The following is a 25150-nucleotide window of genomic DNA, read 5'->3' on the forward strand; positions in this document are numbered from 1 at the left end:
TTTTGATCCTTGGCCAAGCGCGTGGACTTGGTATGCTATTCCCAGCATTGCTTAATATTTTTTTTTTTAAAAAAAACATTTTATTAATTTTTATTTAAATTTTAATTAATATATTTTTTTTGTTTTTTTAATCGTTTAGTTTATTTTTTTAAAATTAATTAGTCTTTTATTTATTTATTTTATAATGCTTCCAAGAGATTATTGTAATTTATCTTTAATTTTTTTAATATATTTTATATAAATAAATTGAATTTATATGACATATTTATAGATTAATAATCATTTCTTAGCAACTAAAATTAAATTTTAAGATAAAATAAAAAATAAAAAAAGATAGTAATGGTTAAATAATTGCATGTGCATTTACGTTTACCGCACAAGATTAGTATGTCCCAAGGAAATAAGAAGATGATTCAGAAAGGATTAAGCCACTGTCGGTAAAGGAGAATCGGCAGAAACTCTCGAGAAGGAGAAGGTAAAGATACAATATAATCCATGGAAATTTATAATCATTATAGCCTGGTCCTTGGAGTTTGAATTGTTATGATTTGGTCCTTAATTTTGATAATCAGATTTAAATTGGGTCCCTAAGAGTTGAATTAGATTTGAAGTTTAGTCCCTAATGATTAATTGCAGTTTATTGGATACAGACGTTATGACTGTACTACGAATGCATAGATTTATAACCTATGGATTTTGATGATTATGTAAGAAGAATTTCACACATTCTATTGTTTCCCATGTCATTATGTTTTCTATAAACTGGGGACAAGCACATAGAACATTAAAAAAAAAAAAAAAAAAAAGAACCACCTACATCTTCACTTTGGAAAGAATGAGGTTCCAAACGTGTGACACAAAGGCAATTAAACTCGTACTGTGTAAAAGCAAATACTTAAATATTGGTCTTATATATTCAATCAACGTTCTACTTGATCACCATTCCACAAGTCATGATTTTAAATTAAGTAGGTTTTGGTTGTTTGATAATGTGAATTGCTATGTTTTTAAAATATTTTTTTATGTTGAAATATATTAAAATATATTTTTTTTTATTTTATAAAAATTATTTTTAAAATCAGCGTATTAAAATAATCTAAAAAAATTAAAAAAAAAATTAATTTTTTTAAGAACATACGTTTCCAACCAGTGCTTAAACCTTTCCAGGGACACAACTTTTTTCTTTGAGAACTTAACTAAAAAAAGTCCATTTAAGGTATTTTCGTGCAACATAGTAATTTATGTAAGTTTTAAGTTTATAAGAAAATAACATAAAATATCCCTTGGGCTTCTTGATAAACAGTTAAAAATTTTGGATCTTTTTACCTAAACCTAAGTTACAATCTGATGCCATTGTGGATCCTGTTCCTTTAATCTTTGAGTGTTCGCACAGTGAGTTATATTCTCAAGTTAAGAATAAGGACAATCAGTCGTCTATGGACCATTTTTATCCTTTTCTTTTATGGGTTTGATTGCTATTACAAGAAAGAATCATTTTAATTTTAAATTTTAAATTATTAAATAAAATTTTAAGATATAAATTATATTATTATCTAATATATTTTTTTAAGTAAAAATCAAGAATAAAAGTAGTGAGATTTAAACTTGAGATTCTTTAATTATTAAAGTTATAATACTATGTAAAGGAATTATCTAAATTTAAAAATTTATTTAATCATGATCATGTTGCTGAGTCCTGGCTGCGCACAACAAATTGGAGAAGGATTTGAGTACTCCAAGTATATTCATGCAAGTGAAATCAAAGTAACATCTATATCACTTCAGATTCTATTGAAATGCATTCTGTTCTCTTCAAATAAATGTTCAGCTCCGATTTGTAGCTGATTCAAGTGCTAACATAATTATTTTTCTTCTGCTATGGGTACTCTACTCATAAAAATAGACGATGAGCATCATGAGCCAAATGAAATGATGGATCCTTCATTATATGAATTTGTGAAGCTTGACAGCGTTGTTCCATTTAAGAGCTGTGTTCGAAAACGTTCAGCAAAGGAGCTACAGACTCCCGCTGGGAATTCACTGCTTCACGTAGCTGTAAGCTATGGAAGTGACAATATTACATCTTATCTGGCTGAAACGTTTCCTTCTCTAATCACCATCCAAAACAGCCAGAAGGACACAATCCTTCATCTTGCTGCCAGAGAAGGAAAGGCCAGTGATACAATTAAATCTCTTGCGGAATCGAATCCGAGCTTGATGAGGAAGAAAAATACAAAGGGAAACACTCCTTTGCATGATGCTGTGATCAAGGGCAACAAAGAACTTGCCATTTTCCTAGTTTCCAAAGATCCAGAAGTGGCCTATTACAACAACAAGAATGGCAGGTCTCCTTTATATCTGGCAGTTGAGAACGGCAATAAGAAAGAGATACTTGATGATCTCTTGAAAACAGAAGCTTCGTTCCCTATAGAAAGTGAAGATGGTGATGCCCTACCAAAAGGAAAGTCACCAGTTCATGCTGCCATCGAGCAACGTAACAGAGGTGATTACAATGTCTATACTCGGTAGAAAATGATTTACATACAGACAGTTGTTGCAAACCTATCATCTTCATATTCATTTGAAACAATTTCTTTTGTTTTTCAGATATGTTGGAGAAAATTGAAAAAGCAAAGCCAGATCTATTATGTCTCACTGACAAAGAGTTGGGAAATTCACTGCATTATGCATCATCCAGAGGTTTTCAGGAGGGAGTTCAATTCCTTTTACAAAAGTTTCTCAATGGTGCTTATAAAAGAAACCATGAAGGCAACTATCCTATCCATGTTGCATGCAAAAATGACTCTGTTGATGTAGTCAAGGAATTTCTGAAGATTACCCCATTTCCAAAAGAATTCCTCAATAAAAAAGGGCAGAACATTCTTCATGCAGCGGCGGAAAATGGAAATGGCAATGTGGTTAGGTACATACTCAGACAAGAGAAGACGCTCGTAGAACCGCTGCTAAATGAGATGGATGAGGATGGAAATACACCTTTGCATTTGGCAACAAATCATGGTCATTCCGTGGCTGCATTTGTTCTTGTGCGTGACAAACGCGTTGATAGTTCGATTGTTAACAATGAAAATTTGACACCATATGATATTGCTGAAAAACAATCCAAAATAGCTGTAGAGCAATATGAAAAAACAGATGAAATGGTACGCTATTTGATCATCATTTATTGAGCTAAAAAAGCATATTTTTAAGGAGTATTATTGATTTAATATTTTGGTATGTGGGATTCCTATTTGTTGCTAGCTTGCTGAGTATCGAAAGCAGTTTGATTCAAAGAACAGTACCCCTGCGGACAAGAACCAGGTATAAGTGTTGTGTTGAAATTTTCTTTGCCCAAAGGACTATTTTCCAAAAATTTGCTGATCACCAGTTTCAGTGGCTTATATTCATTAACATAAAATTGTTTCTGTTTTACAGGACAATGCAGTTGATTCAAAGGAGCATGACACAAAAAAGTCACCACCAAAGGACTTCAAACTGCTTGATTATTATGGAGCGGTATTATTTCTTTTCTTCCTTCCTATTTTTTTCTTGCCATCCCTAATCTTTTAAACATCTAGTTCAAGACCGATTAATTTAGATTCCATACAATTATATTCAAAATTCTGAAATCATTCCAGAATCTTGCTTGTTCTGAAAAGAAAAAAAAAAGGGGATTTCAAGGCCAATGCTTTTGCATGCGATTGAGGATGTGCCAGAAACTCATTATAATGAAGTTGATTTCCCCTTGCTATGCAGATGATAACATTATCTATCTTATACTTTCATGCCCGCCCTAAGAAATCCCTATATGAGCGTTTCACAAGTACTCAAGGCAAGCCGCCAAGGAAACAGGAAACAAAGAGCAGGATAGAGAATCTTCTTGTTGTAGCGGTGCTTGTTGCTGGTGTAACCTTCGCGGGTGCCATACAGATGCCACAACTAAGGGATAAAAATAACAAGAGTGAGCATCTTCATGAACTTAACAGCACTGCTACTGCCTCCCGGAACAGCACTGCCTTTGACAGTCCTACTGGTTCATCTCTTTTGGATGGTTATTTATGTCTTGATGTGTGGGCTTTAAATACCTCTGTGGTGGCAGCTATAATCCTTCTCTGGACAAACTTGAACGATGTCAAGTTTGCACCATTTGCAGTTTGGTTTTCATCGTTAATGGTGGGTGGGTCTATTTACATGATGTGCTTGTCATTCTTTTTTGCCGTGAGCATCGCATTAGGTGGATCCAATTATGGGGTGCTCGCGATCACCATTATAGTGGTGGGGATCGCGTTTTTCGTTGCCCAAACATTGCTTTATATTCAATGGATTCTTCCACCATCCGTCAACCAAATTATTGAAGGATTGGTCTCAATTTATGTCTACTACATCTCGTTTTTCGTGCTTGTCTACAGTTGGAGGTGGCTGACTGATAAACTTCCTGATCTCCGTAGAAAGAACTAGTAACTATCCAGGTTGATCTTCGTCAAGAGAAGTCAGGATTCTGAGGGATTGCCCTCTTTTAAAAGGTTATTTTTGGGATGAATAAACATCTTGGAATATTGTGTGTGCCTAGCTATCGAAATAATAATTCGAACTTGTAATAACTTCTGAGTTTCCGGTTGAAATAATGAATTGAATGTGTTCTATCAACATGTTCTCTCATCGATAAATATATTTTAAGAGAAAAACGTCAAGTTAAGTTCATTTTCTTTGATCAATAAGTTTATATTCTAATGGAATGGACATGATGTAGTGCTTGATAAAAATAACAATAATTCAAATCTTAATTATTTTTTGTTCCTAAACTAATATAAATCATTGAATTCAGAATCAATATATATTGAGATTTAGTGTATGACTAGTCTATGGATCCAAATCACTTTCTTTTAATTAGATTCTTCAACTTGTATTGTATACTACCATTTATATTGTTCATCATTCTTTGACTTGCATTTAGGCCAGAATAGTAACATCAATGTTTCAAAAGAAACTAGCAACAGCTTCACTATATTGGTGAAGACGATCAAATACTATATCAATCAAAATTTTAAATTTTAGGTAGCCATAAAAATGATTTTGTGCTAACTCTATGCCACAGTATACTAAATGAAAGTTTTTCAAGTTTGAAAATTCCACAAATCCATTACTCAAATTTATATAACTATATTTAAAAGAATAAGAGTGATATTGAACTTTTAAATGCTTGGACAAGAAGATTTCGGCACAAAAAACTTTATAAAAAATATATTGGAATAAAAAAAATCATTCTTGAATTTAAAGTTCCATAAATTTTTAAATTGAGATAATTTTGTAAGTAAGAATAAGGTTCCAAACTTGTACAATATAGTAGAATTAAATATACACACATATAATATTCAAACATTGCTTTATATTCAATGGATTCTTCCACCCTCTGTACTCAACCAAATTCTTGAAGTCATGCTCTCGCATTATGTCTACCTCATCTCGTTTTTCTTGCTTTTCTACAGTTGGAGGTAGGTCTTTAAGCTTCCTAAACTTCCTGATCTCAAGAGAAACCGAAGTAACTATCCAGGTTGATGTTCATTAGAGATGTCAGGATTTTGTGGAATTGGCCTCTTTTAAAACGTTTCGGGATGAATAAACATCTTGGGATATTGTGTTTGTGTCTAGCTATTGTAATAATAAATTGATTTTTTTATAACTTTTCAATTTCCAGTTGAAATAACAAATTGAATGTGTTCTATCAATATGCTCTCAGAAATGAATAAATTTTACGAGGAAATTATCAATAGGTTGAGTTTTAGGAACTAAAGACCAATGATTTCAATCAAAATTTTCTTTGATCAATAAGTTTATATTCTATACTTTCAAAAACACCCTTTTAAATATGAAACTGCTCAAAACCTTTAATTATTTAACTTTTTTCTAGGAGAACTTATAAATTTGAACCTTTATTTCTTTATTTTTGGATTGAGATCATCGCATGTTTTCTTCTATCATCTTTTTGTTCGTTAAGTTTAAATCATTGAATTCAAATTCGGAGATGATTTAGTGCTTCTTTTTTTTCCTTCAGAACAAGCAACTTGTATTGTATATTACCATATATAGTTCATCACTAATTGATTGTACGTGTTTTCATTGCGAGTTAAACCTAAATTTTTTTAAACGTTAAAAATAATAACTAAACTGTATCAATTTTTCAGCTTTATATTAAATTTGGTATAATAATTAAAATGTCAAAACACTTGACGGGATATTTTACTCAACTCTAGTTTTAAATTAAATTTTATAAAAATTATCCCTGATATAATCTTATCGACTATATAAATATAAAAGAAAAAAAAATAGAAAAAATAAAGAATCATCATAGTTAATCTGCTAAATTTACTATTTAGAATTCCATTAGATTGAGTTATTTTTTTAATTATATAATAAAAAATTAATTTAATTTGAAATCAATACTAAATAAAAAAACATCAATAAAAACCTATTTTTGGAGGGGGAAAAAAAACTTGTATGTGTTTTATTTTAAAAAAAAACTAAAAATTGTGCGTCCAGGGGGAATCAAACCCGCGACTTCGGCTTGCTTCAGGCGCTAACCACTCGAGCTTAACGTTAGAGTTTAAAACTTTTGAATTGAATAGTTAAATCACCGCGAGAAGATGAAGAATCTCATGCCATCGTGTATCATGTTCATTTAACCATGGATTCTCCCAACTGCACGCTGTATATGAGTTATAAATTCACGTTAAGAATTTTCCTCTTTTCCTTTTCCTTTTCCTTTTCCTTTTTTAGATGCTGCTTTAACCATAGCCAAGATTCCAGAACGAAATGGGCGAAGTATTTGACAATCAAAGTATCCTTGCAAATAAAAAAAAGAGTAATTAAGATTCACGTTACTTCAGATTCCATTGACATGCAGTGTAGCTAGCCTATTTGAATTAGAAGTCCTGCTGTCTGATAAGTGATTGGTATAGCTGATTCAAGTAACCTAATATTTTCTTTTGCTATGTCTAGTGCCGTTGAGATAAACATAGATGAAAACTCGATTCCGAGAGATCACTTGGAAAATGCTATGATAGATAGTCAGTTACATGAGTGTGTGAAGCAGGACAATCCTGAGGCCTTGAAAAGACGTTTTCAGCAACATTTAACAGAGAAGCTAGCGACTCCCTGCGGGAATACACTGCTTCACGTAGCTGTAAGCTATGGAAGTGACAATATTATAGCTTATCTGGTTAAAGAGTTTCCTTCTCTAATCACCATGCGAAACAGCCAGAACGACACAGTCCTTCATCTTGCTGCCAGAGAAAGAACGGCTATTCATACAATTAAATCTCTCGTGGAATTGAATCCGAGCTTGATGAGGATGGCAAATAGAAAGCGAAACACTCCTTTGCACGACGCAGTCATCAAGTGTAACAAAGAAGTTGCCAAATTCCTAGTTTCCAGAGATCCTGAAGTGGCCTTTTACAGCAACAAGAATGGCAGTTCTCCTTTATATCTGGCTGTTGAGAATGGCAATAAGAACGGGATACTTGATGATCTCTTGGATTTGGGAGCTTCGATTCCTATAACAAGAGAAGATGGTGATGCCCTACCAAAACGAAAGTCCCCTGTTCATGCTGCCATCGAGCAACGTAGCATAGGTGATCACAATGTCTATACTCACTAGAAAATGATTTACATACAAACAATTGTTGCTAACCTATCATCTTTATATTCATTTGAAACATTTTCTTTTGATTTTCAGATCTATTGGAGAAAATTGCAATAGCAAAGCCAGAGCTATTATGTCTCACTGCCGAAAAGTGGGGAAATTCACTGCATTATGCATCATCCATATGTTTTCTGGAAGGAGTTCGATTCCTATTGAAGAAGTTTCTCAATGGTGCTTATGAAACAAACAGTGATGGCAACTATCCTATCCATGTTGCATGCAAAAATGACTCTGTTGATGTAGTAAAGGAATTTCTGAAGATTACCCCATATCCTAAAGAATTCCTCAATAAAAAGGGGCAGAATATTCTTCATGTAGCGGCTGAAAATGGACAGGGCAATGTGGTAAGGTACATACTCGGAAACGATCAGAAGACCGTAGAACCACTGCTAAATGAGATGGATGAGGATGGGAATACACCTTTGCATTTGGCAGCACGACATGGTCAATCCATGGCTGCATTTGTTCTTGTGCATGATAAACGCGTTGAAAATTCAATTGTTAACAACGAAAATTGTACACCATATGATGTTGCGAAACAGCAATCTAAAATGGCTGTAGACCAATATGAAAAAACAGATGAAATGGTATGCTATTTGATCATCATTTATCGAGGCTACAAAAGTACATATTCTAAGAGTATTATTTATTTAATATTTTGGTTTCTGGGCTTCCTCTTTGTTGCCAGCTTGCAAAGGAACGACAGCAGGTGGATTCAAAGAACAGTATTCCTGCGGACGAGATCCAGGTATGAGAATTCTGTTGAAAAACAATGTTCTTACATTTTAAGTAGACAAGGATTCCATTTCACTAAAGGATATCATATTTTACATAATAAAGGATGATGTCATGAAAAAATGGAAACAGTATATAACTTAACACTCTTAAAAGCTGACTGAAATTCAGGACTAAAGATATAATATAAAATCGTATCCTTAAACCTCAATTAGCTGTTCAAGCTATTGAGGTGAGTGGTTCTTTGATAGACTCAATCATCCTTTGTCAGAAGAGCTCATGTCATGTAATTTGTACAATTATCTGCTCTGCGTTGCTTCATGATTTCTGTCTTCATTCCTCAGATCGAAGTTAATTCAGAAGATGTGAAGGATGGAAAGAAGAATTCTACAACAGAAAAGTCCACCGCTTCGACTGGTTCTCAAGGAAAGGTACAAGTTTACATTGACTACACAAAATCGAGGTTAATTATCTCTTCTAAGCTCACAGAACTACTTTCCAAACATGGGCTGATCATCAGTTTCAGTGGCTTATATTGTTGGCTAGCCATAGCACAAAAGGAAAGAAGGGAAGAAAGAAAAAAGAGGTAGCTCTATTCATTAACTTCAAAATATGTTTTTTTACAGGACAAAGCAGTTGATTCAAAGGACTACAAGCTGCTTGATTATTATGGAACGGTAATATTACACATCTTCTTTCCTATATTTTTTCTAGTCATCCCTATTCTTTTGAACATCTACTTGAAGGCCGATTAATTTAGATTCTACACAGTTATTTTCAAAATTCAGAAATCATTCCAGAATCGTGCTTGTTCTTCAAAAAAAAAAAAAAAGGGATTTCAAGGCAAAAGCTTTTGCATGCGATTGAGGAAGTTCCATAAACTCATTATTACGAAGTTTGTTTCCCCTTGCTATGCAGATGACAACATTATCAATCTTATACTTCCATGCCCGCCCTAAGAAATCCCTATATGAGCGTTTCACTAGTACTCAAGGCAAGCCGCCAAGGAAACAGGAAACAAAGAGCAGGATAGAGAATCTTCTTGTTGTAGCAGTGCTTGTTGCTGGTGTAACCTTCGCGGGTGCTATACAGATGCCACAACTAAGGGATAAAAATAACTCGAGCACTACTACTGCCTCCCGGAACAACACTGCCTTGGACAGTCCTACTGGTTCATCTCTTTTGGACGGTTATTTATGTCTTGATGTGTGGGCTTTAAATACCTCTGTGGTGGCAGCTATAATCCTTCTTTGGACAAACTTGAACGATGTCAAGTTCGCACCATTTGCAGTTTGGTTTTCATCATTAATGGTGGGTGGGTCTATTTACATGATGTGCTTGTCATTCTTTTTTGCCGTGAGCATAGCATTAGGTGGATCCAATTATGGGGTGTTCGCAATCATCCTTATCGTGGTGGGGATCGCGTTTTTCGTTGCTCAAACATTGCTTTATATTCAATGGATTCTTCCACCATCCGTCAACCAAATTATTGAAGGAAAGCTCTCGCATTATGTCTACTACATCTCGTTTTTCATGCTTGTCTACAATTGGAGGTGCCTGACGTCGTATAGTCTTCCTCGTGTTCATAAACTTCGTGATCTCTGGACAAAGCCCAAGTAACTATCCAGGTTGATCTTCATCAACAGATGTCATGATTTTGTGTGATCGCCTTTTTTTAGAAGGTTAGGGGTGAAAAAGCATCTTGGAATATTGTGTGTCTAGATGTTGTAATAATAATTTGAACTTGTAGTATCTTTTAAGTAGTTTCCAGTTGAAATAATGAATTGAAGGTGTGTTCTATCAATATATTATCAGAAATGAATAAATTTTAAGAGAAAATTGTCAATAAGTTGAGCTAAAGCAAATTTAAAATGACTCCATCAAAGCAAATTTAATTAATTTATTTATCAATGATAGGCTATATAAGTTCTTATATTAAAAGAAAAAAAATAAAAAACAAATAGTCAAAATGTAATGTTTTTAATGGAATTATATATTAACTTATTAGTTAACCAACCTTAATAATAATTAAACATATTAATATTTTCTTTATATATATATCTCAAAATAAGGGTGAAGAATCAACCCAAAACTTGAATCGAAAAAATAATAGAAAATAACTTAGTAAAAACATCTACAAGTTAATCATGAAAAGAGATAAAAAGAATCTAAATTTCTAATATAATTAAAAAATTAATATTTTATTTTGAATGCAGTATTGTCGAAGTAATAAATAAGCTAACAAAACCGGAAATAATTGAACCAGAAAGAGTTAATTATATAAAATTATATACAATAAAATTTTGAAGATGACTTTGAAATGATAGGCATAACACAAAATGAAGCCACCAGGTTTAATTATTTTGATTGACCTTCAAGTGGCTGATAATACAACGCTTGTCCTGCAATGATCTTGTGTGTGCGTAGATTAAAAAAGTATGTGCTGCAAGTAAAATTAAGTAATATACTAAAAGGCCTGGGAAACTACTTCGCTTCCCCATGCCTTTCACTTATTTAAGCTGTTTTATTTTTTAATTTTTATTTTGTAATTTTTTTTGTGGTATTTTTTTTTTTGGTTTTTTTTCTGTAACAATTTTTTTTTCTTTTGCTTTTGCTTTTTTTTTTAAATTTTTTTTTTCACTATAGCAGCTTTTTTTTTGTTATTTTTTTACATGTTTTTTTTTAATGCGTGAGTTTTTCATTGTAGCAGCTTTGTTTTTTTTTTTTTCCTCGCTTTTGTTTCTTCTATTTTTTACATATAATATATCACTGTGCACACAGTGAAACACTTAACTTTTTTTTTTTCTTTTTTCTTTTTCATTTTGCCCATTGTTTTTTTTTTTTTTTGCTTTTTTCTTTGTGTTTTTTTTTCTTTTAATGAATTTTTTTTGTTTAATTTAGTTTGTTAATGTGAAAAAAAAATTAATTTAGTTATCATACTTTCATTACATGGATCTCGGTTTTTTTTTATATATTAAGTTGGTTGAGAACTTAAGTTTGTAGCTTTTTTAAAAAAGAAAAAAAAAACACTATGGATTACTACAGTGTTTTCCTTACATGATTTTTGTTGGCTCCAGTGTTTCCCCCACATGTTTATTTTTTAAATTATCTTTGTTAAATTTATTTTTTTAATATTTAATTAGTTGAGAATTGAGCTTTAGCTTTAGCTTTCCCCATGTTTTTTCATTATAATTATTATTATATTGTATTATATTATATGATTGTTTTTTTCTTTTGTTTTTTTCTTTTTAATTTTTTTTCAATGAATTGTTTTTTGTTTGATTTAGTTTGTTAACAAATCCCGAGTTTGATGGGTTAACCTGATTTGACGAGTTATTTTTTTTTATTTAGTTTAGTTTGTTAAAGTTAATTTTCTTTCTATTTAATTATCAGAATTTCATGACACGTATCTTGGGTTTGACGGGTTAACTTGGTTTGATGGGTTAATCCGGTTAATTCTAGGTAAACCCGTCATTTTTTTTTCTATTTAGTTATCAAACTTTCATGACGTTAATCCCAGGTTTTACGGGATAACCTGGTTTAAAGGATTAACCCAATTAATTTAATTAATTTAATTTCTTTTTCTTTTTCTTCATTAGTTTTTTCCTTCTGTTGATTTTTTTCTTTATTTTTTAATTATCACATTTTTATGACACGACCTTATAGCCAGACCCACATCCAATATTCTTGGGTCCGATGTTACAGTCAGGCTCACTTAAACTTGGGTCATGCAAGTTTAATTTTATTATTAATGTTATAAATATTACTCTTACGTCAGACGTTGCAGCCAAACCCAAGATTCTTGGGTATAACTTTGCAGAAAAACCCAAGATTTTTAAATTTTTATTTTTTTTAATATTAAAAAAAAAAATGACCCGCGGCATCGCGCGGGTATCAAAGCTAGTAGTATATAGAGTGTGTGGCATGTAGTTTTATTTGTTGAAAAAAAAGGAGAGAAAATTAAAAAGAGAAAAAATAAGAGAGAGAGAGAGAGAGAGAGAGAGAGAGAGAGAGAGAGATAACTTGGCTGGTTGCTAGGCGAGTTGGCCAACCAATCGGCCTTGCTATCCAATGGGCGACCAACAAGGTTGTCTGGGCAAGGCGTAGAACATTCCAAAGCTTTTTTTTTTTTAAAAAAAAAAATTAGTTTATTATTTTTTTTTACCATCAGTTCCATACTTTTACTACTAAATTAAATTCATACTAGGTATGTAATTAACTAAAAAGAAAATGTTCATGCTGTGTAAAGCCAAGACTTAGCTAGATTCATCTTATTCAATAAACATCTTAAGCTATTACAATACTTTAAATCGACACTCCAAATCAATAGTTGAAAATTCGTTTATATATACATATATAATGCAGTCCAACGCACACGAGATCTCCCATTAAAATAATAAAAATTATTAAACTGTATTCTTGGATTTTAACATGAGAGTTTGAAACTTTTGAATCAATTGGTTAAATCACCGGAAGATATAAGATGTGGACTCTCATGCCATCGTGCATCATCATGTTCATTAAACCATGGATTCTCCCACCTGCACAGTGTATATGAGTTATATATTCAAGTTAAGAATTTCCCTAACAACAATCATCTTTTTTGAGTTATAAATTTAAGCTAAGAATTTTCCTAGGGACACTCATCTTTTTTGAGTTAGGGGACATATTTTCCCCTTTTACTTTTCAAGATGCTGCTTTAACCATAGCCAAGACTGCTCTCTCTATCTTGCTATGTCCTGGATTCCAGAACAAATGTGTGAAGTATTTGAGTATTCAAAGTATATATCCTTGCAAATAAAAAAAGAAGTAAGATTCACAGTATTTCAGATTCCATTATAATGCTGTCTGGTCTATTTAAATTAGAAGTCCAGCTGTCTGATATGTATAGCTGATTCAGGTAAAATAACATTTTCTTTCGCTATGTCTAGCGTAGCAATAAACATAGTTGAAAACTCGATTCCGAGAGATGACATGGCAAATAAAAAGATAGATAGTAAGTTATATGAGTACGTGAAGCAGGACAATATTGAGGAATTTAAAAGCCGTGTCCAGCAACATTTAGCGGAGAAGCTAGTGACTCCCTGTGGGAATTCATTACTTCATGTAGCTGTAAGCTATGGAAGTGACAATATTAAATTAGTTTTTTTTTTTTTTTTTATCATCAGTTCCATACTTTTACTACAAAATTAAATTCATATTTGGTATGTAACTAAAAAGAAAATGTTCATGCTGGGTAAAGCCAAGACTTGTAGATTCATCTTATTCAATAAACATCTTAAGCTATTACAATACTTTAAATCGACTCTCCAAATAAATAGTTGAAAATTCGTTTATATATACATATATAATGCAGTCCAACGCACACAAGATCTCCCATTAAAATAATAAAAATTACTGTATTCTTGGATTTTAACATGAGAGTTTGAAACTTTTGAATTAATTGGTTAATTAAATCACCGGAAGGTATAAGATGTGGAATCTCATGCCATTGTGCATCATCTACAGGCTATGTGAAAGGAGTTCAAATATTCCTAAATGAGTTATATATTCAAGTTAAGAATTTCCTTTGCGTTATATATTCAAGTTAAGAATTTTCCTAACAACAATCATCTTTTTTGAGTTACAAATTTAAGCTAAGAATTTCCCTAGGAACACTAATCTTTTTTGAGTTAGGGGACATATTTTCCCCTTTTCCTTTTCAAGATGCTGCTTTAACCATAGCCAAGACTGCTCTCTCTCTCTTGCTATGTCCTGGATTCCAGAACAAATGCGTGAAGTATTTGAGTAATCAAAGTATATATATATATCCTTGCAAATAAAAAAAAGAGTAAGATTCACATTATTTCAGATTCCATTGACATGCAGTCTGGTCTATTTAAATTAGAAGTCCTGCCGTCTGATATGTATAGCTGATTCAGGTCAAATAATATTTTCTTTCGCTATGTCTTGCGTAGCAATAGACATAGTTGGAAACTCGATTCCGAGAGATCACATGGCAAATAAAAAGATAGATAGTAAGTTATATGAGTGTGTGAAGCAGGACAATATTGAGGAATTTAAAAGCCGTGTCCAGCAACATTTAGCGGAGAAGCTAGTGACTCCCTGTGGGAATTCGCTACTTCATGTAGCCATAAGGTATAAAAGTAAAAATATTACTGCTTACCTGGCTAAAGAGATCCCTTCTCTAATCACCAGCCGAAACGACCAGCAAGACACAATCCTTCATGTTGCTGCCAAAGAGGGAAGTGTTAGTCATACAATTCGAAACCTTGTCAATTCGAATGCTTTCTTGCTGAGGATGACAAATAGAAAAGGAAACACTCCTTTGCATGTTGCAGTGATCAATGGTAAGAAAGAATTTGCCGAGTTTCTCATTTCCAGAGATCCAGAAGTGGCCTATTACAGAAACGAGACTGGCAGGTCTCCTTTATATCTGGCTGTTGAAAATCGCAATATGAACATTCTTGATGATCTCTTGAATACGGAAGCTTCGATCCCTACAGAAAGAGAAGATGGAGATTCACTTGGCATGCTACCACAAGGAAAGTCCCCTGTTCACGCTGCCGTCGAGAACCGTATCATAGGTGATCACAATGTCTCCTCTCATCACAAAAGTGATATACATACAAACCAATCCTGCAAACCTATCATCTTTAAATTCATTCAAAACAATTTATTTTTATTTTCAGGTATATTGCAGAAAATCGAAGCAGCAAAGCCAGAGTTATTACGTCTCCATGAAAAAGAGTTAGGAAATCCTCTCCATTATGCATCATCTACAGGCTATGTGGAAGGAGTTCAATTCCTATTACAAAAGTATCGTGCCGGTGCAGATGAAACTGACCAAGAGGGAAACTATCCTATTCATCTTGCATGCAAGGGAGGCTCGGTTGCTTTGTTAAAGGAATTCCTGAAAGTTATTCCCTATCCAGAGGAATTCATAAATAAAAAAGAGCAGAACATTCTTCATGTAGCGGCCCAGAATGGACATGGCTCTTTGATTATGTACATACTCGAACAGGATCAGAAGATAGTAGAAACACTGCTAAATGCGATGGATGAGGATGGAAATACACCTTTGCATTTGGCAACACAGCACGGCCGACCCACATCTGTATTTCTTCTTGTGCGTGACAAACGCGTTTATCGTCATCCTGCTAACAATGACGATTTGACACCGTATGGACTTGGTAGAAAACAATCCAAAATAGCGGTAGAGCGATATGAAGGAACAGATGAAACGGTATGAAGAGCTACAAGAGAACAATTTTTAGTATTATAATTGCGTTAATAATTTGGTAACTATGCTTCCTCTTTGTTTCCAGTTTGCCAAGGAGCGACAGCACTCTGATTCAAATAACAGGGTGGAAGGGACCGAGGTATAAGAGATCTGTTGATACTTGCTGTGCTTGCATTTTAAATATTTTGATTAAAGATATACATTCCATATACAGAAACGATATGAAAAGATTTGAAAATAATGGAATATGCTATGATGTTATGGGAATCAAGATATATGTGGCCCTGTGAAACCTGCAGCAGTAAAGATGAATAATGCAAAAAAATAAAAACAAGAAAAAACATGCTTCGTAATTTATCTACATCTCTAAAAATTAGAAGTTATATTTGCATTATTTATCAAATTAAAGTTATATAATATATATTTATGATAAACCCTACCTATAAAAGAGTTATATTTCACTATTAGGTGGCAAAGCCACATAGGAGCAAAAGAGGTCACTTGGCCCTTAATCTTTTTTTTTTTTTTATCAAAATATTTTTTTTATATTAAAATATTAATATAATAACTATACAGGGTTAATTTTCTTTATTAGCTACTAATTGATCCAAGTTCTTCTTCTTCTTTTTTCATTATTGTCTTTGTTTCTCTTTTTTCTATAAAATTTATCTTCCGCTCTTAAGCTATTAATTAGTTAACCAAGTAACCTCTTATACTTTATGTTTTAGGAAAGTTTCCTTTATCTTTTCTATTTATTTTCATCATCTAATTTTAGTTTTATTTCTTTATAATTAGTTATTGAAAATATTAGGATTTATATAATTTATGGGTTTGTTCATTTAATATGTGTATAGGTAATATTATATGCTAATAAATATGAATTGAAATGAGTTTTGATGAATTGATAAGTATTTTACTATAAATTTCATATGAAAAATGATGGTGATGAATTTACTAGTGATTAAAAATGAAATACATAACAGCTCAAAAAATTAGGGATATAATAGATAAATTAAAAGAAAAACATTTAATAATTAAGTTTAATCCACTTGTACAAAATAACAAATTAGCAAGAGCAACATCAATTTGTGACAATCCTTTTAAGCTATAATTTTAGATACTATGTACCATATATTAGCATAGAATTGTTGTCAAGAACTTCCATAATCCTTGAAAGATTTAGAAATAGATAAATAAAAGTTTATTGTATATATTGAGAAAGATATTTTTAATAAAATTAAAAATAAAATCATTATAAAGTAGTTTTAAAATATAAAACCTCGAAGAGAACAATTATAATATAAGTTTTTTTAATTTTAGAATTATTTTTAAATTAATTTTGCTTGACTTGAATTGGTACATGTATCTTAAATTAATTTTTCTATATATCAAATTTCTATATAGCATATAATATTAAATATTTATTATTAATTTGTCATCACATTTAAAAAATCACTATCCAATCAGTAGGATTCGCTCAGCTACGCTCTACCAGCTGCATGCTTTATCTATATACTTGCTCCACTCAATATAAGCCACACACTCTAAAAAAACCTTTCAACCGATTGAACCTGCTTATAATATCAATTGAGAGAAAGGGAGAATATGTTGAGGGGTGGCTCGACCGGATAAGCGAGGTTATCGTATTAAAATGTTCTACTGTAGAAAAAGCCTACAGGTCTTGACATAAGAAAATTGGCGAGCCTAAAAAAGTTCGCCAGCTTTATTATTTAATATAGCTTTAAGAATATTTTAGCTGTTCACAAGTTTGAGTGGCTTATATTATTGCCATAATAAATAAATAAATAAAGAGTAACACATGTTAACGTTTTTCTTGAGACAGGACAAACCGGCTGATCAAAACAAGCAAGACACGAAAAAGGCATCACTAAAAGATGACAAACTGCCAGATATTCGTGGAGCGGTATTACTTCTTTTCTTCTTTCTTCTTTTGTTCTTTTTATCTTTTATCATTTTAGTTTTGGTTTTTTGGTTTCTAGAAGAGCTTAAGACAAGATAGAATATAAGAAAGAAAAAACACATTAAAATGCAAAGACAATACCTTCGCTAAAAGCGGTGTTGATCAACTAGATGCATGTTTTTGAACTAGTTCTACGCCGATTAGTTTAACTTGTATATTATAATATTCAAAATTCCGAAACCATTCCAGAATCTTGCTATCTTGTTACGAAAAAGGAATTTCAAGGGATGCAACGCTTTTTAATGATCTTCAAAGGCAATAGGGAAAATTCCAAAAACACATTAAAACCATCAAGTCTTTTTCCCTTGATGTGCAGATGATGACATTATCGATCCTATACTTCCATGCTTTCCCTTGGAAAAAATCCTTCCGTGACCATTTCACTGCTGGTACTGATGTGATGGGACCCATGCAACAAACGAAAGAGGAAACAAAAACAAGGATAGAGAATCTTCTTGTGGTAGCAGTGCTTGTTGCTGGTGTGACCTTTGCGGGTGCTATTCAATTGCCACAATTAAGGGGTAACTTTAACTCAAGTGAACATCATCATGAATTTACTGCCTCCCATAAGATCACTGACCTTTACAGTCCTACTGGTTATGAGGGGGCTCTGTATGCTTATTTATTTTGCGATGTTTGGGCTTTATCTCTCTCTCTGGTGGCATCTCTAATCCTTCTTAGGGCAAACTTTACTGATGCCAATTTTGAAATCATTGCGGTTGGATTTTCAGTCATCATGGTTGGTTTGGCTATTCTCATGATGTTCGTGGCATTCATTTATGCTGTGACTATAGCATTACTAGGATCCCATGATGCGTGGTTAAAAACCACCATTTCAGGGCTGGCCTTTACGGGTTTCTATGCTCTGTTTTTCATTGTGATTCTTCCGTTGGGAGTCATCCCGCCAAATTTTCAAGAAATGCTCTTGCATCGTTTCTACTACATATATTTTTTGTTTGTTTTCTACACTCCCAAGAGAGCACAAAAAACTATCTAGGATGATCTTCGCCAACAGAGGACAGGATTTGTTGGGATTAATTTCCCACCTTTAAAAGGTTTTGGGATCAATAAAGCCTTGGATCGCTTGTGTCTGTCGATTGTAATAATTATTTGAATTTGAAATAACTTTCGAGTTTCCAATTGAATGTGTGCGCATTTCTGAAGTTTTCTTTTTTTCTTTTTTTTTTGAAGCATGCATTTATTAGACTCCTTTTGCTGTAAAAATATTAAAAATACAAATTATGCTTTATAGCACTTATTTTTCTTGAAAAAAAGATAGTAATTAGATAATAAGACAACCTAGACCAATATTTAAAATTAATAATAAATTTTAAGAGGTGTAGCCTAACTTGTCACTAGTTTGCATCCCACAAATCTCGGGATCACTGAAGACTTACATGATTGTTAACTTTAAGGCCCATATGATTAGTTAAGATGCACGCAAACTGACCCGGATATCTACATTAATAATAATAATAAAAACTTTGAATTTTTGTTTTGCGTGTACACATAAGATTACGATTAGTCCAGATAGTTTCATTATCAAATATTAATTGACAAAATATGTTTTTTTATACAAACCTTGAGGCTATAATTCTTTTAAATTTATCAATCTAAATTAATATAGGTGGCAACTTATTCTGGTATAAAAGATATATTTAAAAGCTAAAATACAAAAATTCTGTCAATATAAAAAATCTTAATTAATTCAAAAATTTTATTAGTAAATATTCTTTTCAAATAATATGATGAGATACAAACCAAACAATCATATTACTTAAAATAGTCATAAATCTATCTTAAAGAAGAAATGAGAAACAAATCATAATAAATTATTTTAAGGGTTTTTAAATTTAATAGAAAAAATAAAATTACCGAACATATTATTTGATTTGTTAAAGAAAAATACCATAAAGAAGAAAAATTAAATTTAAGATATAAAAATAAAAAATAACTAAAAAACACCCTAAAACTCCTGCTGCATCAAATAATTAATTGTGATTAAGGATTTCGAAGTGTTCAATCATGATACAGGCCTATTTGAAATAAGAGATATCACTTAAATCTATATATCACTTGCATTCATAATTTGATATATACACACTACTACAAAATTAGAGAATATAAAAAGAAATACTGATGGCGATAATCACATTGGTAAATTATTCCATAATTTACCTATAAAATATCTCCTTACAATATCTCTCGGTATACACATTATTTCAGTCAAAATTATGTAGCAGACAATTACTGCCTCCCATTATAAGGACAATTGAATATTTTTATCCATATTTTTTTATAATATGATGAAATACAGGCAAAACAATCATATTTATAAAAGTTTTAAATCTATCTTGAAGAAGAAGAAAAAAAATCATAATAAATTATTTTAGAAATTTATAAATTAAATAGAAAAGATAAAATTAGTGAACACATTATTTGATTTTTTAAAAGAAAAATACCATTAAAAAATATTTTTCTAACTTAATATATAAAAATAAAAATAACTAAAAACACCTTAAAAATCCTGCTGCATCAAATAATTAATTATGATTAAGGATTTCGAATTGAAGTGTTCAATCATGATACGAGCCTATTTGAAATAAGAGGGATGGTAACTGCTTGAATCTATGTATATCACTTGCATTGATAATTTGATATATATACATACACCCACGAAAGTTAATAAATACAAATAAAAATATTAACAACAACAATTATGTTGGTAAATTAATTTCAACCTCAATTTGTCATGCTAACTAGAATCAGTATTCTTATTTTTTTAAAAAAATTAATTTTTCTCCATTCATCCTTCAACATTTGATTCATTAGTAATTAAATTTTATTTAATTTTTTAATTTTTTATAAGATTATTTCATTTTCATTTAATTTTTGTTTTTATTATCAAATAAGATTGTTAAAATTTTTTAAGAATATTTAGAAAGTATTTTTCATAATATTGACAAGTGTTAATTTTTTTTATTAATCATTTTTTTATTTTTCTTATTATTATGAGCTTTATTTATAATGATATCATTAAATTAACATAATTTATTCAATTTATTTAAATCAATGACTCTGATGTTAGATTTTTAAAATCCTTTTTAAAATATTTTCATCACTTAAACTTTATTTTTTTTTTAATGTTAGAAAAAATTTGACAGATACATGAAATGGAGCAGGCCACCTATCCGATACATGCTACCTGCTATAATATCCATATTTTTATTTAAAGCATTGTTATTAAATTTGGCCTCATCGAGAATGTTAATCCAGTGGCCTGTTGGTAAGAGATCTGATTTGTGCTAGGTTTTAAATTAAACGAGTATTTCAAGTTAAAACCGAGACAACAATTTGTCCCAGCGGAACCCAAGAGCAAAATATCACCTGAAGCATGGGGAGTGAGGTCATAGTGGAGTTTCAAAGAAACTCAACCAACTGGGCCAACGTTGTGGGAGAGATTGTGAAGATAGAAAGAAAGATCTTCCCGAAACATGAATCACTTGCTAGATCATTTGATGAAGAGCTTAGAAAGAAGAATTCAGGGCTTCTATATACAGAAGTAAATGGAGAAGTTGCTGGCTATGTCATGTATTCCTGGCCCTCTTCTTTGTGTGCTTCTATCACAAAACTTGCAGGTTTCAATACCCATTACTTATTTCTTCCTCTCTCCTCATTATTTTCGGGTTGTATTTTTCTCTTTTTGCTGTTTAACAAACCCATAACCTGTTTGATGAAAGTACTCAAAGAGGCATGGTTTTCTCTGAATAGAGGGATTGATTAGGCAAAACCCACTAAAATGCATTTAGTATAATTTCTTTTTCTTGTTATCTGATTGGCCAGGACTTGATTTCTTACATGGGTGTTTTTCTTTGTAAATGGCAAGTATAAAACAGTGAAGGAGAACTATAGAAGGCAAGGCCATGGAGAGGCATTGCTTAAAGCAGTAATTGAGAAATGCAAAAAGAGAAAGGTTCAACGTATATACACGTTGATCCCCTGAGGACTGCAGCTATGACTCTATACAAGAAACTTGGTTTTCAAGTTGATAGTTTGGTAGAAGGTTATTACTCTTCAGATAGAAATGCTTATAGAATGTACTTGGATTCTGAATCTCACTAGTTTGTATTACAGCTTGAAATTGACACCAATATCACAATATCAGTAATTTCTCCTTCCAGTACAAGTAGGAGAGGTCGAGCATGTTGTAGCCCAATGAATAATAGGGTTTCAGTTTTCCTGCTCTTTTATTTAGCTTTAGCTTGAATGCTTAGATGTCTTGGGTGCTTGTTTGTGTGATTCTATGGGCTGAGTACCTGCTTCCCAAACGATTTCTCCCTCCTTTCAAATAATGAAATTTTTTGTGATTAAACCCGAAACAATTTTTTTACTGTTTATGCTTATTTTTAATGTGTTATTTTAATTTTTTGAATTATTGTATTTCACTATCTACTCTAGCAACTCTACTAAAAGAACTTTCTTTATGTAAATATAAATATTGTTCATGTAAATATCAATAGTGAAGGAGATATTTTTTTTTTCTATCTTTTGATTAATTTTTTTTTTTAGATTTTTTTTATTCAAATTTATCCTTTAATATTATATTAATTTTGAATTAATTCACTCTCCACTATTTACGCAGAGCAGTGGAGACGGTGCAGTGAAGAAGAAGAAGGAAATGGGGAAGGGGAGGAAGGCTGACCTGCTGACGCTCACAGTGATGTTGGTGGCAGTGGAGAGGAAGCCGACGATGGTTCACGGTGGTTATGACAATGGCGGGCAGTGTTTGTTGCAGCTTTTCTTCTTCTTCCCCGTGCAGAGACACCAGCCTCTTTTTTTTTTTTTTTTGCCTTCCTCGTCTACTTCTGTTTGGTTCTTCTCCTTTTGGTCACTGGTGGGGGTGGAGCTGCTAGTGGCTTTCAGACGGTGTGGTGGAGGTTGCTGGCCGGTGGAGTTGCTGTGGGGGGCGATGGTGGCTCTTCTCCTCTCTGTACAGAGGCATGAGCCTCTGTTTTCTTTTTTTCTGTTGATCGATACTCCCTTCTCAGTGGCGGCGTTGTGGCAGCGGTGGAGAGGAAGACCAACGGTGGTTCTCCTTTTTCCTTCTTTCTTCCTCTGTAACTTTCTTTCCCCGTCTCTCTGTTTCTTTCGTTCTCTTCAAAATATTTCCCACCCTCTGTTTTCTCTTCTTCTCCTCTCTCGTTCCTTTTCTCCCCCCCCCCTTTCCTTTCTTTTCTGTCCGTTGTCCTCCCTCCCCTCTTTCATCGTCTTTCTCTGGCTTTTATAAGCCAAAGAATGCCCTGTTGTGCAACGTTCGGCTTGGTAACGGCATGTAGAGGAATGGTAGCCATGAAACATTCTCTATAATTGAAGCAATCTGTTGTTTTTGTTGCTGAAATGACTCCACTGTCTGCTGAAACGGCTGTGAAGAAAGGTGATGAAATAGTGCTCTGAAACGGCGCCGTCTTCCTATCAAAATGGATATTTCTGATTTGGTCCTTGGATGTTCTTACGATTTTGTAATCAAGCCCTCCAGATAAATTATAATTGGATCCCTTGATTTTAGTACCTTTTTCGGTTTGGTCCTTCGTTTCAGATTGCTTCAATCAAATCCCTAATTGACCACCAAACTTCAATAATTATGCAATTAAGCCCCTGATTTGACCAAATCAACTCTTCAAAATTATAATTGGACCTCATAACTTTAATTACTTCTAATATAAGCCATAATTGACTTAAAAAAATCAATTTTCTTGCAATCATACCTTCCATAAATTCAATTAAACCTTGGATAAAATTTAATTGAGTCTATAAACATCTTATTTTGGATTTTTCTTTCTCAACTTGAATTTTCTTTGTCAATAAGGCTCTTATCAGTAAAAAAAATATAATGTCAAATTTCAATTCTTACATTTCTGAAACCTCCTCAACCAATTCCTAGCTATTTTATGAGCGTTCCAACATCTTTTTCTCACTCTTTTTTTATTTTTATTCCTTTCGATTTTTTTTTGCGAGGAATCCAAAAATAGGTAACATCAACCGGTAATAACACTTGTGAAAAATTCATCTTAACTTTTTACAATAAGGACAGATGAAATATATTGTGAATCTTATCAAAATATATATGTAGCTCCAATCAATAAGCAACTAGCCATATACTTTTTATAATTTCAAAAGGATCATTGTATCACGTTTTTCTTTCATTCCAAACTGAATGGTACCCTTTTAATGTGACACCTTCATAAAAAAACACTTTATTTCTTGTTTGAAATTTAAAAGATTTTTAATTATTTTGATAAGTTTGTAAATCAATGCATGGTTTCGTAGATTGAGGTCGGTAAATCCCTGTGTAATTGTTTTTTTTAATTGTTTTTTTAATTATTTGAAAAAACTGATATAATTAATGGTAATACAACCAATTATGCAAATAAAATTTATATTAAGCAACAAAAACTCAAAGTGAAATAATATTCATTACAAAATGAATGTGTTTCAAAAAAACATTAAAAAAATTTTTAAATGTAAATAATGTTAATTAAAAATTAATATAAAGGTGGAGGAGGAGGAGGAGGAGGAGGAGGAGGAGGAGGAGGATGGGGGTTAGGCGGCCAAAAAGGATTAGGCGCACATGTTCCACCTTGTGTCATGTTCATGACCATTTGCCGAAGCTCTTCATAGGCCGCTCTTTGTTGTTCAAACTCTGCTCTGTGTTGTTCGTTCGCCAATCTTTGCTCTTCTTTGAGTTGTGTGTATGCCTCTGATAGGTGGTCGCACCTTTGCTGCAAGGCCACAAACTCCTTAGATTGGGAGCTCGATACAGATTGGGAGCTCTCAGCGGTTGAAGCAGTATTGGTCGACCGCAAGTTGGTCGCGGTAGTGTTGGAGAGCCCGTAAACCCGATTTTTATCGGGTCCACCTGACGATCCAGCCTCCATCCACAAATCCGGATCGAATTCCGGATGGGTCGATGGATCGTTCCCGTATCTCTCCCTCAACCGATTATTATAGGTCTCCTGAAAAAAAAATCATCATATTCAATTCAATAAACATAATAATAACTTACAAAATAAAATGGTTGAACAAACATACCACAAAATGTTGAGCACGGTTGTCAACGAACTGTTGCGTCCCCTTTTGGCGGTCATGACTTCGCACGTGCGTCTCTACAAACAGCTCCATAGGGCTCGGCTCACGTCCAAGAGACATAGCCTATAATGAAAAAAATGTATTAACAACAAATTAATTGAACGATATATTTCATTTAAGTTAATCTTACCATCCGTTTTGCATGTGCAGAAAACGGAACGGAGCCGCCGGTGTGCGTTGTCACCGAGCCATGAATTGGCCAATTTCGGTTGCCAGCACCAGATTGTGAGCGTCGAGTGAACCGCTCAGACATCACGTGCTGAAGATAGTGCGGCCATATATCTTCCGGGATGTATATTGGTTTGAAATCCCTCCAAACCACAACATCGTTCCAGCCTTGGAACCC

The 25150-nt window shown here is 32.6% G+C and overlaps 3 protein-coding genes, 1 long non-coding RNA gene and 1 pseudogene across 5 annotated transcripts in view; 4 read left to right on the plus strand and 1 right to left on the minus strand.

The window, feature by feature from the left end:
• Positions 1–1743: 1743 nt before the first annotated feature.
• Positions 1744–4650, plus strand: LOC118042956 (protein ACCELERATED CELL DEATH 6). The gene is made up of 5 exons (XM_035050731.2): positions 1744–2503; positions 2608–3161; positions 3262–3321; positions 3436–3516; positions 3757–4650. Exons 1-5 carry the CDS (start codon positions 1879–1881, stop codon positions 4456–4458), a joined length of 2022 nt encoding a protein of 673 aa, XP_034906622.1. The 5' UTR covers positions 1744–1878; the 3' UTR covers positions 4459–4650.
• A 2254-nt stretch (positions 4651–6904) lies between these two features.
• LOC118042955 (protein ACCELERATED CELL DEATH 6) overlaps positions 6905–25150 on the plus strand; it is a 37980-nt gene continuing 19734 nt past the window's right edge. Inside the window, exons 1-6 of one of the 2 annotated variants that reach the window (XM_035050730.2) lie at positions 6906–7628; positions 7733–8286; positions 8388–8447; positions 8779–8865; positions 9061–9111; positions 9353–10221. In XM_035050730.2, the coding sequence (XP_034906621.1) occupies positions 6989–7628; positions 7733–8286; positions 8388–8447; positions 8779–8865; positions 9061–9111; positions 9353–10054 (2094 nt within the window). In that variant the 5' untranslated portion in view covers positions 6906–6988 and the 3' untranslated portion in view covers positions 10055–10221. Of the gene's footprint in view, positions 7629–7732; positions 8287–8387; positions 8448–8778; positions 8866–9060; positions 9112–9352; positions 10222–25150 lie in introns of those variants that run through there. The other variant, XM_073403887.1, reaches the window with a different exon arrangement.
• LOC118042958 (protein ACCELERATED CELL DEATH 6) lies at positions 14361–18783 on the plus strand. The gene is made up of 5 exons (XM_035050733.2): positions 14361–15021; positions 15127–15680; positions 15763–15816; positions 17521–17601; positions 17975–18783. The coding sequence occupies exons 1-5, from the start codon at positions 14379–14381 to the stop codon at positions 18653–18655; spliced, it is 2013 nt and encodes a 670-aa protein (XP_034906624.1). The 5' UTR covers positions 14361–14378; the 3' UTR covers positions 18656–18783.
• On the minus strand, positions 18823–23347 carry LOC140954445 (uncharacterized). Its single transcript, XR_012167701.1, has 2 exons — positions 22361–23347; positions 18823–21999 (listed from the first exon to the last, which is right to left on the minus strand). It is a non-coding gene; the product is annotated as an uncharacterized lncRNA (long non-coding RNA).
• LOC118042957 (uncharacterized) lies at positions 21053–21918 on the plus strand (annotated as a pseudogene).

This window comes from Populus alba, chromosome 13, assembly GCF_005239225.2.
Source record: "Populus alba chromosome 13, ASM523922v2, whole genome shotgun sequence".
NCBI lineage: Eukaryota > Viridiplantae > Streptophyta > Magnoliopsida > Malpighiales > Salicaceae > Populus > Populus alba.

Bases quoted from the DNA above. Each gene is read 5' to 3' on its own strand.
- LOC118042956 (XM_035050731.2), top strand. From the start codon at position 1,879: ATGGGTACTCTACTCATAAAAATAGACGATGAGCATCATGAGCCAAAT. The intron at 2,504-2,607 runs GTGATTACAATG...TTTGTTTTTCAG, and splicing joins CATCGAGCAACGTAACAGAG to ATATGTTGGAGAAAATTGAA. The intron at 3,322-3,435 runs GTATAAGTGTTG...TCTGTTTTACAG, and splicing joins CCCCTGCGGACAAGAACCAG to GACAATGCAGTTGATTCAAA.
- LOC118042958 (XM_035050733.2), top strand. From the start codon at position 14,379: ATGTCTTGCGTAGCAATAGACATAGTTGGAAACTCGATTCCGAGAGAT. The intron at 15,022-15,126 runs GTGATCACAATG...TTTTATTTTCAG, and splicing joins CGTCGAGAACCGTATCATAG to GTATATTGCAGAAAATCGAA. The intron at 17,602-17,974 runs GTATTACTTCTT...CTTGATGTGCAG, and splicing joins TGCCAGATATTCGTGGAGCG to ATGATGACATTATCGATCCT.